The sequence below is a fragment of the Cylas formicarius genome, unplaced genomic scaffold (genome assembly GCF_029955315.1).
Source record: "Cylas formicarius isolate icCylForm1 unplaced genomic scaffold, icCylForm1.1 PGA_scaffold_8__14_contigs__length_24414737, whole genome shotgun sequence".
NCBI lineage: Eukaryota > Metazoa > Arthropoda > Insecta > Coleoptera > Brentidae > Cylas > Cylas formicarius.
In genome coordinates this window covers 11,572,039-11,589,437 of record NW_026844361.1, presented here as the reverse complement: position 1 = coordinate 11,589,437, position 17,399 = coordinate 11,572,039, and the positions used below count along the sequence as shown (strand labels likewise).

The window sequence follows — 17,399 nt, the reverse complement described above, 5'->3', positions numbered from 1 at the left end:
ACTATATATATATATATATATATATATATATATATATATATATATATATATATAATATATAAATATATATATAATATATATATATATATATATATATATATATATATATATATATATATATATATATATATATATATATATATATATATATATATAAATATAAATATATATATATATATATATATATATATATATATATTATATATATATATATATATATATATATTATATATATATATATATATATATATATATATATATATATATATATATATATATTATATATATATATATATATATATATATATATATATATATATATATATATTAAATTGTAGGACTAACGGTTCTTGAGATATGGCCGGCGTCCTTTATTAATGGACCGCCCCGTACAATAAGACGCTTTTCTGAAATAGCCTCTTGAAATGAAATCGAGATTTTTTCTGGGGACCGTCTTTTTGAGAAAATAAAAATAAAGAAACGAGTCAAAGCGAAAAAACTTTTCTTAGGCGTCTTGGAGGCGCGAGTATCAGCAGAAGGATGATTCAGAACTCACTGCCCTACTTGCTTCCCACTCCGACCGAGAAAAAGCCCACCTACACCGCAACAGAATTACTGGCCGCAGCGCTTGGTGGTATATCCTTCCTCTGGTACATTCAGTTCTTGTGGAGACGCAGAAAACTCTACCAGCACTCTAGGAGTTTACCGGGACCTTTCGCTTTGCCTCTGATAGGATCTGCTCTATCGTTCGTGGGCAACCCATATGGTAAACCTTACACATTATACAGTATGCGACACACATTGCTTCGTTCCGGAGATACGGGGTGAAATAGAATTTTTGTGCTTTCTGGGCGTTCATCATTATCATGGATCTTGTCTAAAACATACATTTTTTCCAATATTTTTTTATTATCCAGGTAAAAAAAAAGGACGTCGTCATAAAAGGACGCTTATTTTATTATTTTTAGAAAAATGTTAAATTCACAATGTATAGATGAGATTAAAAGAAACAATTTATAATTATTTTCAAATAAATATATTATGGCATTAATAGATACTCCCTTTTATACTCAATCACCCAATGTAAGCTTCTTGTGGTCTATACCGTGTTTTCTCGTATTTATTATGTTTTTAATAACAATTTTATAAAATGGCACAGTCTATACTTGCCTCGAAGTTAGTTCAAATCGTTTATACAGGGTGAATCAAAATGGAAAATAACAATTATCCTGAAAAATCAAATAAAAGACCCTGTTGGGGTTGCTGACGAAGGACCACCCTGTTTCCAGGGACGAGATTGGCTACAATTCGAGTGGATTGCTTTTTTATTTTTAAGAAACACTTGGAAACGAAGAAAACTTAATAACAAAATTCTGTGACGGCTCGTTTTGCTCTTCCCGACTTCTCGCCTGCGCTCCGTCTCGCTTCTTTCTTCCGACCGTCTCTGTCGACGTCTCGCAAAGCTCTGTTTCTCTCTCGTCGTGCCGCCCCGGCATCGCGCTAGCTTCGCACTGTTAGCCTTGTTGCCGAATTTTTCACAAAGTCCAACAGACCCTGTATATTAAACTTCCATTATTATATTTCATAAAAGAAAGGCTCATTTTTATCCATTAACTCCAAGTAGGAAATTTTGGTTTTAACAATTTGAAAGTATTTATAAAATTTTCCTACCTAATCATTTTACAGTAAAAGAAAAAGAAAGGCATAATATGTTTTTTGGTATACCCAAATTATTATTATTATTATAAAAGTTTGTTGCTCATATATTTCATTCGGTAGAAGTAGGAAAGATATTTCAAAAATTAGTTTTTTCACGAATTTAATTATTGCTTTTTTGGATTTTGCAGATGCATGCAGATCAGAATTTTGAAACACATATTTACATATAGAAGACACAATTGTCTTTTGGGAAATTTTGAAAAACATTTAGTTATAATGGTTTTTATAACCGCTAAGAGTAGTTTACGAATTGTATGTTTTGCAAGTTGGTATTATCTGAATATGTAATGATATTTGTTGAATTATTAATTGCTTTTATAATATTTGTGTTTTAGATTTTATGTTTTGCAATGTGCTACGCAAGTATCAAATGATTAATAAAAAACTTTTTATTACGATTTTTTTAAATAATTATTTTTTGTCTAAAAAAAATGTTGAAAACACCATCAAATTTTACGTAAAAATATCTATAGCAATTTTTTTACATTTTTCTTTCTTACAGGGTGGTCCGAAAGAAGATGCCACCCCACAATTTTTTTTATTTCACCCCCTATATCGGGAGCGACATTTCGCTTGCGGCATTCAAAGTTTCACGAAAAACTGACGAAAATATACAACGGATCCTCACGACTCGTGGTACTGATTGTAGATATTTTCCATACCATCTCGAAGATGTTCAACACTTACCCGGGAATCTTTCGAGTCTGGTTCGGCACCAGATTATTTTACGCTGTTTCCGATCCGAAGTATTTTGAGATCCTGCTGACCAGTCCATACGCGCAAGTCAAGGAGAACCTGTACAGTATGGCGGAACCTGTGATTGGACAAGGACTTTTTATTGCACCAGGTATATATTTTTGTGTCTATATGAAATCTTAAAATAAATGCATTTAATATGAGGGCTAAGTGAGAACCAAATTTAAGCTAGGGAAAACTTTCGTTTGTTACAACCCTTAAAGTTTAACTAGCAAAATGTATGAGGAAATTTTTTACTTAAGTCAGAAGTTTTAATAAAAAGTTATGAATTTCTGACTTACGTAAGAAAAGAAACAGGTCAGAATTTATGAGAAAAAATTAAGAAATTGCGACTCAAGTTGAATTTGTGAAAAATGACTCACAATTCGTAAAAAAAGTCGGAATTTTTAAAAAGCAAGTAAAACTTTCTAAGAAAAAAGTAAGAATTTCTGACGTCAGCAGGAATTTCGAAGAAGCAAGTCAGAAATTATGAGAAAAAAGTCAGTCACTTGAGGAAGAATTTCTGAAATAAGTCGGCATTTCTTAGAAACAAATAATAATTTCTGAGAAATAAGTAAGAATTTCTGAGAAATAAGTAAGTATTTCTGAAAAATAGGTAACAATTTCTGAAATAACTCGGAATTTCTGAGGCACAAGTCAGAATTTTTGAGAAATATTTCAGAAAAACAAGTCACAAAAAGTACACACACAAGTAAAAATTTCTGAAAGAAGTCCAAATCCAACAAGTCAGAATTTTTGAAAAACAATAATTAAAATTGGTATTTTTAGGTTTTTTGACATTATAATTGAGACATTTTTGTTTTTGTGTTTTTATGTTTTTTAGATAAACATTTTTTAAAAATTTGTATTAAATTTAATATTTAACAATAACAATTTTGCTTTGGTAATTAAAAAATAAAAAAAAACGAACGTTGTAACATGTTGTTTTTCAGAGATAATATAATATAATAAATAATAATATTTAATTGGAGCTGTATTGTTATAAAACGCTTATAAAATTATGTAGAAATTGGATGACGTCATCTCTCAAGCTGAATACAATTTTCTTATGCCAAAAACAGCACGATTTCGAAAAATAATCCCGTTTCCGAGTGTAATTCCAAAAAGAAAAACTTCTTTGAATTAGTAAAATTTTATTCCAAAGACTCTCACGTTTGGTATGCGTACCAGGCTTGTTCTTCCAAGCGAATCGAATTTAAGGCTGCCCATGTAAACCATAAACCATGTCAACTCACTAATAAAGTCTTTATTATGCGCTGTTGTACCTTAAACTACCTGTATATCGTAACGTATACTAATTTATTCGCCAAAAACGTATTTAAGTTTTTTTTTGTCCTTTTGTAGCCTTGAAACTATTATACAAAGTGTCTCCGAAATGCGTGGCCAAATAAAGTAATAATACCTTATTTCTTTAAAATAAAACTATAACAGGAAACAATCGTATTTACATTTTAAATATACTAGCCAGTAGCAACATTTAAGTAAGTATAAGAGTACAAAAGTACAGAGAACAAAAGTATATAACAACAGAACAAATATAAAAGAAAAATCAGAATAAAATTTCACACAATACATAACTTTTAATTAATCTTTTAAAAGCATTTAAATTATCACACTCCTTAATATTTTTTGGCAGCGTATTAAACTTTAATAAACTTTTATTTAAAATGGTATTCAACGTAAGTATAGTTTTACATCGATTGACTAGGATGAAATCAGTACGGCTTCTAGCGTTATATTCTTAAAGTAATTAACCTTATTACCAATGTATGGCAGCATCATTTTATTTTTTATCTTAAGTATAAATATAAAGGCATCAAATATTACTTTTTGCTTGACAGTTAATATTTGTAACACATTTAACATAGTCATCATTGCTCTGTTTTGCATTTTTTGAAGTTCCGTTAGTCTATAGTTAGGTATACTATACATTGCATAGTAACAATTTTGTATAAATTGTTAAATTTTTGCCTGCTCTAGATATGAAACTCACCTTTTGTGAGAACTTTCACAATGTGCATCAAAATTTAATTGTGGATCTAATACAATTCCCAAATATGTTTCTCATACTGCAAATTAACGCCATTTATATTAATACTGACACTCTCCAGATCCAAACAACTCAATCTAGTAATAAAGTATTTGGAAAAATTTGTTATCTTGCCCATTGTTATTAATGTCTAATTATCCAGTATTAGTATTACAACATACTTTAGAATTAGATTTAGTCACTAACTCACTGGTTTTATTAACTGTTGACCTGTTTAAGTAGTAACTAACAAAAGAATAAAACATGTCTTTTGACAGAAATAATTTGGTGTTTATCTTGCCAAATAATATACATACAGTCTTCATTGCTTTAAGTGTTTTAAATGTGACTAACTTGAATTATCAATGAATAAATTAAATTTTTAAAGTTAATATTGGGCTAATTTGATAATTAAATATGGAGATTCGGTTTTCAGTAAGTGATTTTGATCCATCCATAATCTACAATTGACAAATATCGTTTGAAGTTCTTTCTATGATGATTTTGCTTTGGTTAATATAACATTGTAATCAGCATAGCCATGGAGCACTCCGCCTTCTTTATTCAATTCACCATTTATTTTTAATTGCTGTGTTCTATTTCTTAAATAGGATTTTCGGAAATCATGTGGTTTAATTTTTGGAGCAATATTGCGTCATTACTAAACTATGAAAGGTTTGCATTTATAAACTCAGTAACACTCTATTGCATGTTCGATACTCATGCCAGATCCAAGTAAGTTGTTCTTTTTTCTAACAAACTGCGGGGCCTCAATTTTCAACACTTTTCAAAAAGTTTATTTAGTGTGCTGGTTACAGCAATGGGTCGATAATTTTCTTTATTTTTCTTTCCTGACTTAAAGACTTCAGTTATTATTGCTCTCTTATTAATACATCTGGGGATATGAATAAAAATTAAGAAAAAACAAAAGACAAAGAGAAAAACCCTGCTATCCTACGTAAAATGATCTCCTGAATCCAAAAATGCAAAAAAATATAGGTTGTGCCGTTTAAAATTCGAAAGTTTCTGTCGTTTCCGCTCAAACCGGAAGTGCAACCATTGACTGCATATTGTTAAAAAATTGGACATTCAGCCCATATTAACTTTGCCAAATTTCAAATCGCCATCACAAGCCTTTTAAAAGTTATATGGTGTTCTCGCTTTCTTGTGTCAGCCTCTTTACTTTTGTTTTGTTATTCTTCTCCTATGGGCTTATTGCTCCTTATATTTATGGTAAGCCTCTTTCCAGGCAGGTTGATTATCGTCTGCCGGACATTATATAATAATAATAATAATATTGATAATAATAATAATAATAATAATAATAATAATGTCTTTATTTCCACAACATACATTTTGTCTCAGCAATATATGAACAATGTATTCTAGTAACAAACGGAACATATATATATATATATATATATATATATATATATATATATATATATATATATATATATATATATATATATATATATATATATATATATATATATATATTAATGCCGTTTTTTATATTAAAATCGTAATTTTTCGGACCAAAAATCATTAAACAACATTTTTTTGGGTTGAGAAATAAGGAATGCTTTAAAGAGGTGCTAATAACGGACGCCTGTGGTACCCCACAGTTCATTGGTATCTCTTCTGACACCGTTTTAGCAATCTTAGCACGATGTGTTGTTTTACTTAAAAAAAATTCAAAAAATTGTGTAGCCTGACCACTTAAACCAATATAGTGCAAAACTGCTAATAATGTTTGGCAATTTATTGTGTCGAACGCTTTTGAAAAATCTAACAGTACTAAAACTGTGACTTTACCCGTGTCTGTAGCCCTGAAGATATCAACGCTGACATTTGCCAGTGCCGAGGAACAAGAACCTGATTTGTCTCCACGTATTCTGACAATTGGTTATTTATAATTTTTTCTAAAATCTTTGAAAGACATGACAGGACACTAACTGGTCTTAAATCTTGAATTCTTGAGGATTATTAGTTTCTGATAATGGTATTACTAAAGCTTTTTTGCTTGCGTCTGGAAAGACGGATTTTGAAATACAAAAGTTAATTACGTGAGTCAAGAATGGTAACAATCGGAACAATCGGAAACCCCATTATGGATATATTTAAACATTGAACTGAGGTGGCTTTTACTTGATGAAAATCCATTTATCAAAATAAATAACAACTAAAAGTTCAGATTTTCACGAAATTATATATTTTGACATGACAATTGTTTCGACGACACCGTGTCTTTATAAAAAAAAGCGCAATTGGCATTCGACTTAATTTCATTTATTATATTTAAAACATCGATCTCCGAAACCAATTTAAATTTTAAAATCGACGTTACTGTGCTCTTAACATTGTTTGTATAGTGTTCAATTACATCTTGGTTCTCAGCTTGGGTTTGTTGGGTTGACGATATAAATAAGTTATTTATTTCGTCAGGGTTATTTAAAACTTCTGGAATATTTTTTTCTCTTTTGAATTCCCCAACAGTATTTTTTAGTTCTTTATAGACATTATTACTTATCGCAAATGAAAACCCAAAATCAAATTCAACACCAAACGTAACTAACCAAAACTATTGACAGTAAAATTTTGCAGTCGGTATCGTAATTCCGCGTCACTTTCAGTGTCCAAATGGAAGAAAAACCGCAAAATAATCATGCCGACTTTCAATCAGAAAATCCTGGATCAGTTCGTCGAAGTATTCGTCGAAGGGTCTGAGGTGTTGACGCAGGTGTTGCAGAAGCACGCAGGCAAAGGAGAGATCGACCTTTTCAACATCATGTCCAGATGCACTTTGGACATCATATGCGGTATTTGAAAGACATACAGGGTGTTTAAAAATTTAAATGTTGGTCCGGAGATGCATTGTTTTCAAGATACAGGGTGTTATTTTTGATAATAATAATAATAAAAATAATAATAATATAAAATAATAATAATAATAATATTCCTTTATTATAACAAAAAAAATACAATATTAACATTTAAAAATTTAATATTTTTCAACGAAAAGCTTTAAATAGCTACTCTACTGAATCGCTAAAGAACTATTTATATAATTAATAAATTGCGCACTATTTATTGAAATAAAAAATGGATGAACAACAAATAAAATATGAAAAATACCTGCAAAATCGGAAAAACAACATAACTCTACTACACACTACAGAAAATGCAATTGCAATGCAAATTTTTAATTTCTTTCGAATATCTGCTATCACAGTATATTTTCTGATATCGATTTGAAAAATACGATTTAATCAGCCCGTAGCGTATATTTTTGATAGTGCCGGTAATATAAAGGGTTCATTTGGTCATAACTGGTAAAAAAGTTTATAAAATCTAAAAACTTTAATTTAATTGCGATACTTCTTTAAGATGAAGCGACTAAAACCACTACTTTTTGGTCTCTTTAATTTTTGTCAAATCTCCCTCCGTTTACGAGTAAAAAATAAAAACTTTTGTTTTCTTATTTATTTTGATTTATTTTAAATTTCCAATAATATTTGCCTACAATTCGACTAAAAGTAACTTAATGCGTATCAAAAAATATGACACAAGTAAAATGATCTTTTTTTAATCACCCTGTATCTCAAAAGTTACGGCATTTAGGACGTATTGTGATGCGAAGTTTTCTTCTCAAAATGCACCCAAAAATCGCCCCCCCCCCAATTCCCTTAGAAAGCACCCTGTAGAGTGTTAACTTTGCAGAAACTGCAATGGGAGTTAAAGTTCAAGCTCAAACTACAGGTTGCGAATTCACACAGTGGTCCGATAGGTGAGTCACAACTAAATATTTCCCATTTCCGGGCTGATAGGGGGCTTTTGACATGAGAAATTTCAATTTCTTCTTGTTACTTATACTTGTAAAAGTAACAAGTCGCTGCTTTGGAAATATTTTGGTTTGAATTATTCGATGCATGTGGTTATGAAAAAGTGAAATAATTGTAATAAGGAAAACCCATCATTGTATTCTACAATATTCTACAAGAGTTAAAAAATATTAGCTAACGAGACTCCTTTTTAGCCTAGTTGATATTTTTTGCCCTGTTTCTCCAATGTACAGTGTGTCCGTAACATGGAATTATATTATTTCCCTTATATTAGACCCCTTTGTTTTTGTTGAAGAAATCTTTTAGAAGTAACTAATAACTTGTTAAAAAAATACGAAATACATTAAATATAGGAAAAAAGAAAATTGTTGAAGTGACTAAAGTAATAATCTATTAACAAATCAAAATCAAAATGTTTTCAAAGGTAAAGTGTAACTAAATTGGAAATCACAAACGCGTAATAATTTGTTATAAGACACAAATTATTATTAAAACATTTTGAGAGATAACACTCTACAATTGCAAGAGGTTATTTAAAACATTTCGATCGAATTTGAGAACAATGCAAAATTTCTTTACTTATTATATTCAATATAACTAAGGTCAATTTGAGAAGTTTGTTTAGCTGTAAATTTAGATTTATGTTTAGAATATTTTTAAATATTCTTAAAGTAGCTGATTATGCGAAAGGAAAATAGATCAAAATACTTTTTGAGCTAAAATAATAATTTCGTACTAGATAGTAATTAATATAATGAACTGCAACTAACTAATTGTTAAATATATAAAATTATGGCGTAATGGAGTTATTAAAGCATAACCAAAACTGAAAAACAAACTACTCCACTGGATTCTATGAATAAAAATCTCTATAGACGTATTTTTAATTTTTCGATATTTTTTTTTTCTTTTGTTTGCTTCTCGTATCTTCCTCCTCCTCCTCCTTGTTCTCCCAGATTTCTTTAAAAATGTTTTTCGACTTATTCCACATTCCTTCGATATTATTTTCTGTATTCCACATCTTCTAGTACATGCCCGTTATTTAATTTATTCCTGTCAATTTTATCATTCTTGTTTTGTGCCAATTCTTCTACCTAAGAAAAATCTTAGAATCCTTAGCAACAGAGTAGAATGCTCCGTTTCAGTTAAGCTCTGAAGAAGCTAGCAGTATGATTGGCGAAATCTCAGCTTCTGGAAGTTTAAAAAAAATATATATATATTTTGATATATGAATATATGATATATATTATTTGGCCCTACTTAAAATATTAATTAATGAGTTAAAATATTTCCTGGCTGAAAATTAAATAAGCAATTTTCGTTCCAGAGTAATGGAAATTATCATGATACGGATTTTCAATATAATTTACCACAGCGATTCGATCTTTTATAAATTACCGCTCGGCAGGGAACTGCAATCGGTGGCAGAAAGTATGAAATCTTTCACCAGGAAGGTTGTCACCGAGAGAATTCGAGCCTACAAGAGTAAATCTTACGAGGAACCGCAGGGTTCGTATTTCCATTGATTCGACGGTTTTCCGACATATATTTTTTGTAATTCTACACCTTTATGTCACAGAGCCAAGGAGGAAAGCTTTCTTGGATCTACTGCTGGACATTTCTTACAAGGACAACAATAGGTTCACCGACGAAGAAATATTGGATGAAACCCTAACGTTTATGGTAGCCGTGAGTATGCAAATATGCAGTTTTGTTATACGAAAAATTATAAACAAAAAAAAATCCTAATCTCAAAGATTTACTTGCTTGCAAATGACAATATATGTTACTTGTTAATATTGATCCAAAGTTAGAGCATTTTGACTAAACCCTCCGATTCTGCAATCAAAAATTGAAAATAAAAAATTTATCTGACAGTTATTTTGGACGTAAGCAAGCCAATAATTTGTTTAATATTAGTAGTATTAGTATTAGTATTACAACATATTTCCTACTACTTATAACAAAAAGAAATGGAAAAAATATACGAGGTGTACTTGGGATTTTAATAGATTGATAGTATTTTTTTAATCAGCAAAAATTATGACCAACCTTTTGTAAAGTTCTAGTACAATTAGAGTGAAGTTCTCCACATAAATACTGCTCTGTACAACTGCTATAAAATATGCAGGGTGCATTAAAAGTTAATCTAGGACCTTCATTGTAAACAAAACAATTCAATAACCGTATAATTTTCCGTTTTTTAGGGGTCTGACACAACTGCCACAACAAACTGCTTTTTGTTCGTTGTTTTGGGCTTGCATCAGGATGTACAGGTAACAGATGTTCCCTTTAAGAAGTAATTTCGTAAAATATTTTTTTCACCACTCTGTATAATACCGAATTAAACTCGTTGCATGGTACAGGGTGAAATTAATTTCTAAATTAAAATTTGCACAAGATTGCCCGTGTATGAGTAACCACTACCTTATCTCACGAGCTCGAAGAGATTGAACAAGTTAAGTATATTATATTTAAAATATCTCACGTATTTGCCCGATGTTCTTTCGAATTATCTTTGCGTATAACAAAAGGATGTCGTTTATTTATTTTGCAAAATTTGCAAAAATCTTACAGTGTTGCCATACTTTGCGCACTACCAGTTTCCCCCTTTTTTTTTAAATGAAAGCCCCCGTATATTACGCTATGTCTAGATAGACCACCCTATGGCGAATTCAACGATATTTAGTATGAGGGGTCTACAAATAAATAAATAGAAAATACAAATATTTTTGAAATAATTTTCGAGAATACCCTGTTGCCAAATATGCAATTTATAGAGATAATAGAATGGGATGGATCTTACAAAATGTAAAAATGTCTATAATGAATAATCGAATAATATTATCATAATGCCAATGGCTAGTTTGTTTTTGTACGCTGAATACCCGACGACTTTGGATATTTTTTTGCCAAAGTAGCACGTTATTTTTGAGCTTATTTTATTTGGAAAATACTCTTCGTACTGACAAAGACCAATAATTTAGAAACGGTTATTTGTTTATCCTTTCCGTTTGAAATAAAATTGTTGAAAATACAATAAATGAAAAGTCCGAGTGGCTTTTGTATTCAACATTTTTGTTCAATCTCTTCTAGATACTGATGGGACGCCCCTTTTATTTTTTTTACTCTTGTATAATTAAAACATTACAACGTCTAATTATTGACGTAAAAACAATATCTCGAAATGTCAAAATGACAGCAGGGCACCATTTTAAGTTTTTTTTTAAGTGACCTTTAAACATTTTATTCAGCAAGACAATCATTCCAATGCTACCTTTCCTAAAAGGTGGATTGGACCACTCGACCTTTTCTCTGAAACGCGGGGTTCTCAGTTCGAAATGTCTGCAGTCTAATTCCTCCAGAAACTTTGCATAATGTTAGGAACGAGTTTACTAATAGATTTTATTATTGTTAAAATGCACAAGAAGTAATAAAAAAATTGCAAGCATCTATTCGACTGACGAATAAAATGTTTTCAAAATTGGCATGCCCATAGGGCGTGAGTAAAAAAAAACTAAAATGGCGCCCTACATAAGAATTTTAAAATATTACCTCCACGGGTCCACACTACGATGCCAAAAGTTTTCCCCCAGCCGAAGCGTTATAGTATTAACGATCCGTTTGCAGCAAAAAGTTCTGGAAGAAATTCTGGAATTCGTTGGGCCGATTAGATCCGTGGACGTCCAAGACTTGCCAAAATTAAAGTACATGGAACGGGTCATCAAGGAAACGTTAAGGTTATTTCCCGTGGGCCCTTTCATAGTCAGATCTGTCGAAGAAGACGTCGATTTAGGTTCCTTTTATTCTGCTTTATTGTCTAGTTAATGAGTTTTAAATCGAGCATACTATTACTAAAACGTCTAGATCATTGTCCGAAAAAAGTGACCCGGTACATTGAAAATTTCATATAAATTATAAACAATTAAATATGGTAAAAAGTAGTGTTTAGTTTTTTGCTTATACTTCGTAAAATAATTTTTTTTTGGATATTGAAAAAAGATGCTTAAGTAGGAGGAAATTTACTAAAAAAAAGTTCAGATTCTCGAAACTGTACCTCCATTATTAATCATTTTAATTTAACATTGAAGAATGGAAAAATATTTGAATAACTGCCATAAATTTTTTTCTATATGCGGAAAATAAGATGGTGCGAAAAAAGGTTAAATAAATTTAATACTTTTAGAATCGTTTTTTGTTGTATGTTGTAAAATCATGTTTAACAAAATAAATAAGGACTAAAAGTTCAGATTTTCACGAAATTATATATTTTTACATGGCAACTGTTTCGACAACACCGTGTGTTTAACAAATGTCGAAACAATTATCATGTGAATATATATAATTTCGTGAAAATCTGAACTTTTAGTTTTTATTTATTTTATTAAATGGATTTCCATCAAGTAAAAGCCACCTAAGTTGAATTTTTAAAAACATGTCTTTCTTTCTTTTGTTATTAACTTACTGTTTTTATGTTAATAAAAAATAAAATAAAAAGAACTGTTATTTATGATGAAAAAAAAATTGTTTTTTTTTTAAATAATAATTTGTTATTGAATATAAACGTTTTTTTCATGTTAAAAATCGTGATTGGCAAAAAAAAAATTGTTCATTAACATTTTCATTGTTTATTATATTAACAATTTGTTATAAATAAATCGTTAACTTTTTTTCATTTTTTTAAGTCATTTACTAATTTTGTATATATTGTTTATCTGATATGTTCTGCATTTGTTTATAAAAATTTGGGTTTTTTCAAGCCTTCTCGCCTTCTAGCTGGATAAAAAATGTAAATTCGATTATTGCACTTTAAGGCAATTTCATTTCTCTATGAATTATATAATAGTTGCAATTATTTTTTTATTTTTGTTTTTTATTAGGTTTTTTTTCGCGTATATTTTCATATTATAATCGAAGTAATTTTCTTCGGAATTTTGATGCATATGAACGTTTCTGTAATTTTTGAACCTATCAGGTAAAAAAACTTAAGAAAAGTTAATTTGTTTATAAAAAATTGTTAATGTAATAAATAATGACTTGTTAATGAAATAAAATGTTTGTTAATTTGCAAGGACCGGTCTACTATTTCTCAACTGATTATTTAAACAATAAATACATGAAAAAAAGTTTATAAACAATTAAAAATTATTATTAAGAAAAAAAATATAAAAAAATAATAAATGACAGTTCTTCAGGCAGTTGTATTTTTTTTAAATATTGCAATAGTCCATTTGGTTATGAAAATTTATTAATAAATGTAGCGATTTTTTTAAGATTTAATAAATGTCTTGTCAACAAATGACAAATGAAAACATAAATTTTTACTACATTACGACGAATTTTCTTTTTTTGTTAACTTAAAAAAATAATCATAATTAAAGTATTAAATTTGTTTAAAGTTTTATCACACTATCTTATTAATCAATTATTTAAATATTTCTTTTATTTCCAATGACAAAGGAAGAAGTTTTTAGTTAGCAATGGTCTAGTTTACTGGACAATTAAATTTAACGAAAAAATATTATATTTGTTTATATTTGTATATCCTAGAAATTTTTTTTATTGTAACTTACTAACTTGCGACACAATCGGAACTATTTTTTAGTAAATTTGCCCTTTTTGAAAATCTAAAAAAATATATTAGTTTACGAATTATAACCCCAAAAACTAATGAGCTGTATCACATAAATTTAGTAATAGTGTGTTTAATCAATGTCAATTTAAGGTTAAGGCTTTCGCGGCCCGTTGATAAGCTATTATCTTCATTCGGGTTTAAAGGCCGTCGTCGATTGGAATTACTTCCTAACGTTTCGCTAGCACGAGTGGCGAGCTTCTTCAGAGGTCCTTCCATCTCCGATGTTGGACGTAGACTGACGATTTCTCCTGCGCAGGTTGTATTTATGCCGATTGGTGGAGGGCGGGGCTTGTTTCGCTTCGGTTGGTCTCGGGATATCGATCGGTACTGCTCGGGCGTTCCTAAGGATCGGGTTCCAGATTTGGTTGAGTCTAAGGGTCTCCTCCTTTCGGTTGAAATTGTGTGGGTGTTTCTGAATCTCAATGGCTTCCCTGACTAGTCTGTTGTGATAGCCGTTGACCGATGCTAGTAACTTACAGCTCTCAAAGTGTATCCTGTGTTCCCCGCTGCCCAGTGCGTGTTCAGCCACTGCAGACTTCTCTGTATGTACTAGCCTGCAGCTTGCTTTATGCTCCTTAAGTCTCGTTCCCATTGATCTCTTGGTAGTTCCGATGTAGACCTTTCCGCATGAACACGGAATGCGGTAGACTCCCGCAGCTGAAAGTGAGCCCCTCTTGTCCTTCGCTGACCTGATGGTCTGCTGGATCTTCTTTGTAGGCTTAAAGATTGTTTTGATGTCGTGTCTTTTCAATACTCTGCCAATCCTGTCGGTGACATTCGGAATATACGGCAGATATGCGTGGGAGGTGGAGGGTCGTTGTTCGGTATCCCGTGATCTTGATGATCTTGCTCCCTCGCACCTCCCACGCATATCTGCCGTATATTCCGAGTGTCACCGACAGGATTGGCAGAGTATTGAAAAGACACGACATCAAAACAATCTTTAAGCCTACAAAGAAGATCCAGCAGACCATCAGGTCAGCGAAGGACAAGAGGGGCTCACTTTCAGCTGCGGGAGTCTACCGCATTCCGTGTTCATGCGGAAAGGTCTACATCGGAACTACCAAGAGATCAATGGGAACGAGACTTAAGGAGCATAAAGCAAGCTGCAGGCTAGGACATACAGAGAAGTCTGCAGTGGCTGAACACGCACTGGGCAGCGGGGAACACAGGATACACTTTGAGAGCTGTAAGTTACTAGCATCGGTCAACGGCTATCACAACAGACTAGTCAGGGAAGCCATTGAGATTCAGAAACACCCACACAATTTCAACCGAAAGGAGGAGACCCTTAGACTCAACCAAATCTGGAACCCGATCCTTAGGAACGCCCGAGCAGTACCGATCGATATCCCGAGACCAACCGAAGCGGAACAAGCCCCGCCCTCCACCAATCGGCATAAATACAACCTGCGCAGCAGAAATCGTCAGTCTACGTCCAACATCGGAGATGGAAGGACCTCTGAAGAAGCTCGCCACTCGTGCTAGCGAAACGTTAGGAAGTAATTCCAATCGACGACGGCCTTTAAACCCGAATGAAGATAATAGCTAATGTCAATTTAAACTATTTAACTAGACTAACAACCATTAAATAAACTGGACCGTTTTCAGGCGATCACGTCATAGCGAAAGGTTGTTCAATTGTTTTCGGAATAAGGAGGGTCCATACCAACGAAGCGTATTGGCCCGAACCGTTCAAGTTCGATCCGGACAGGTTCCTACCAGAAGAAATCTCGAAAAGGCATTCGTGTTCGTATGTGCCGTTTTCCTACGGGCCTAGGAATTGTATAGGTGAATGTTTATTTTTAGGTTTTGATTGCTGAAATTTTGTGCATGCCCCTTGTATAAAGCATATAATATATAAATTGAAAATGCCATACATGAGAATTGTAGCTCTGGATCTCTAACGTTTGCTGGTCTATGAACTATTCCAATAAAGTAAATGGTTTTTCGGAAAATAATTCTTTTTTGAAACTATGGTCAATGACATCATCGCGTCTAGACTTATTGCGAGATATAGTGACCTGCACATGAACTTTTCTAAATATCTCGAGAAGCGTATGTAGACGAAAACTGTAAATACAATGAGGCTTATAGGAGGAGTGCTTAAACCAATTAGCCAAACTGACTAATAATTTACTCTCAAAAGCAACAATTTTCAGGGTCTTTTAGGTTTTTGTGTATAATTGAACAACCCCGTATATAATAAAAAATTTACTTAAATTGAGGTTATATTACCAAATGTTCCGCATCTATTGATTAAAGGATTTTGTAGATAGGGTTTTCGAGAAAATAATTTTGTTCCAAAATAACCCGCAAAAAAGTTAAAAAAAAATTGTTGGCAGGATTTGATTGCGAGTAATTTCTGTAGCCTGGCATATTCCGAATATCGATACATTATCGGCTACCTGTCGATATTTGCAAAGAATAATGGCGAATTCAGATTCTCTCTGCTCGAAAATCCCCCAATTCAAAATTTTTCCTTCCCCAAACACTTTTTAAAAATTTTCCTCGAAATCCAATTTGCTGCTGGAAAAGCTAGTAATTTTTTTAACATTTAATGTTATATATCGAACCGTACCAAGAAGTTGAGATTTTGAAGTTGAGAAGTTAAGACCAGTCGTTTGCTTTCAGTAATGGTTTACTCAAAATGATCGAAAATGATATAAAGAAAACAATTCGCTATGGACGACTTTAGGACGAATTCGGTTTTTTTTATCGAATTCGGTATATCTGCGAAACCTGTTCTTCGTCAAAGCCGATATAAGTCCCTTATGTGCTTTGTGTAGCTAAAGTTTGATAATGCGGTCCCGCAAATTCAAATTCGCACCTCTAATGTTATTTATCTGTTTACAAAAAATAAAAATCTAACCCTTAAAAGAAACATAACATCATTATGCATCATATGTAACACTTTTTACCTATTTATAACAATATGCCGCTTGGATCAACCTTAAAATCGGGTTTCAACAACAAACTGGTCCCGGGTTCGATCCTCGGTAGACACGAAACAAAAAAAGTGATGATGGATTGGGTGATTGCGAGAGTGGTGAAGAAGGGTTAAGGGAGGGGTGAGGATTGAGGGAGGGGATTGAGGGTTTATGGGAGTGGGTGGGTGAGGTTAGGTGGTGGAGGTGCTGAGATATGAATGATACCTTAAATTTTCATTTATGCAGGTATGAAATACGCCATGATGGCGATGAAAAGTCTATTGGCGACGGTACTGAGGAAATTCGAGATACACACGTCGTACGCCAAAATCGAAGATATAGAACTGAAGACAAATTTGGTGATAAGGCCCAAAGATGGCTTTAAAGTGTCGGTGAAATCCAGAACGTAAAGTTTACTACGCTAAATGTTTATATTTTTTGCTTTCGTATGAAAATAGAAATTAAAAAAACAAAGTTAGTAAGGT

At 31.8% G+C, this 17,399-nt stretch overlaps 1 protein-coding gene across 3 annotated transcripts in view; it reads left to right on the top strand.

Annotated features, from left to right (window-relative positions):
- Window positions 1–17,342, top strand: part of LOC132706138 (cytochrome P450 4C1-like) — a 22,405-nt gene extending 5,063 nt beyond the window's left edge. Inside the window, exons 2-11 of one of the 3 annotated variants that reach the window (XM_060677285.1) lie at window positions 510–766; window positions 2,369–2,566; window positions 7,141–7,326; window positions 8,228–8,294; window positions 9,758–9,858; window positions 9,929–10,038; window positions 10,557–10,625; window positions 11,980–12,145; window positions 15,596–15,775; window positions 17,161–17,342. In XM_060677285.1, coding sequence (XP_060533268.1) covers window positions 541–766; window positions 2,369–2,566; window positions 7,141–7,326; window positions 8,228–8,294; window positions 9,758–9,858; window positions 9,929–10,038; window positions 10,557–10,625; window positions 11,980–12,145; window positions 15,596–15,775; window positions 17,161–17,324 — 1,467 coding nt within the window. In that variant the 5' untranslated portion in view covers window positions 510–540 and the 3' untranslated portion in view covers window positions 17,325–17,342. The other 2 variants (XM_060677284.1, XM_060677286.1) reach the window with 2 other exon arrangements.
- Window positions 17,343–17,399: the final 57 nt, after the last annotated feature.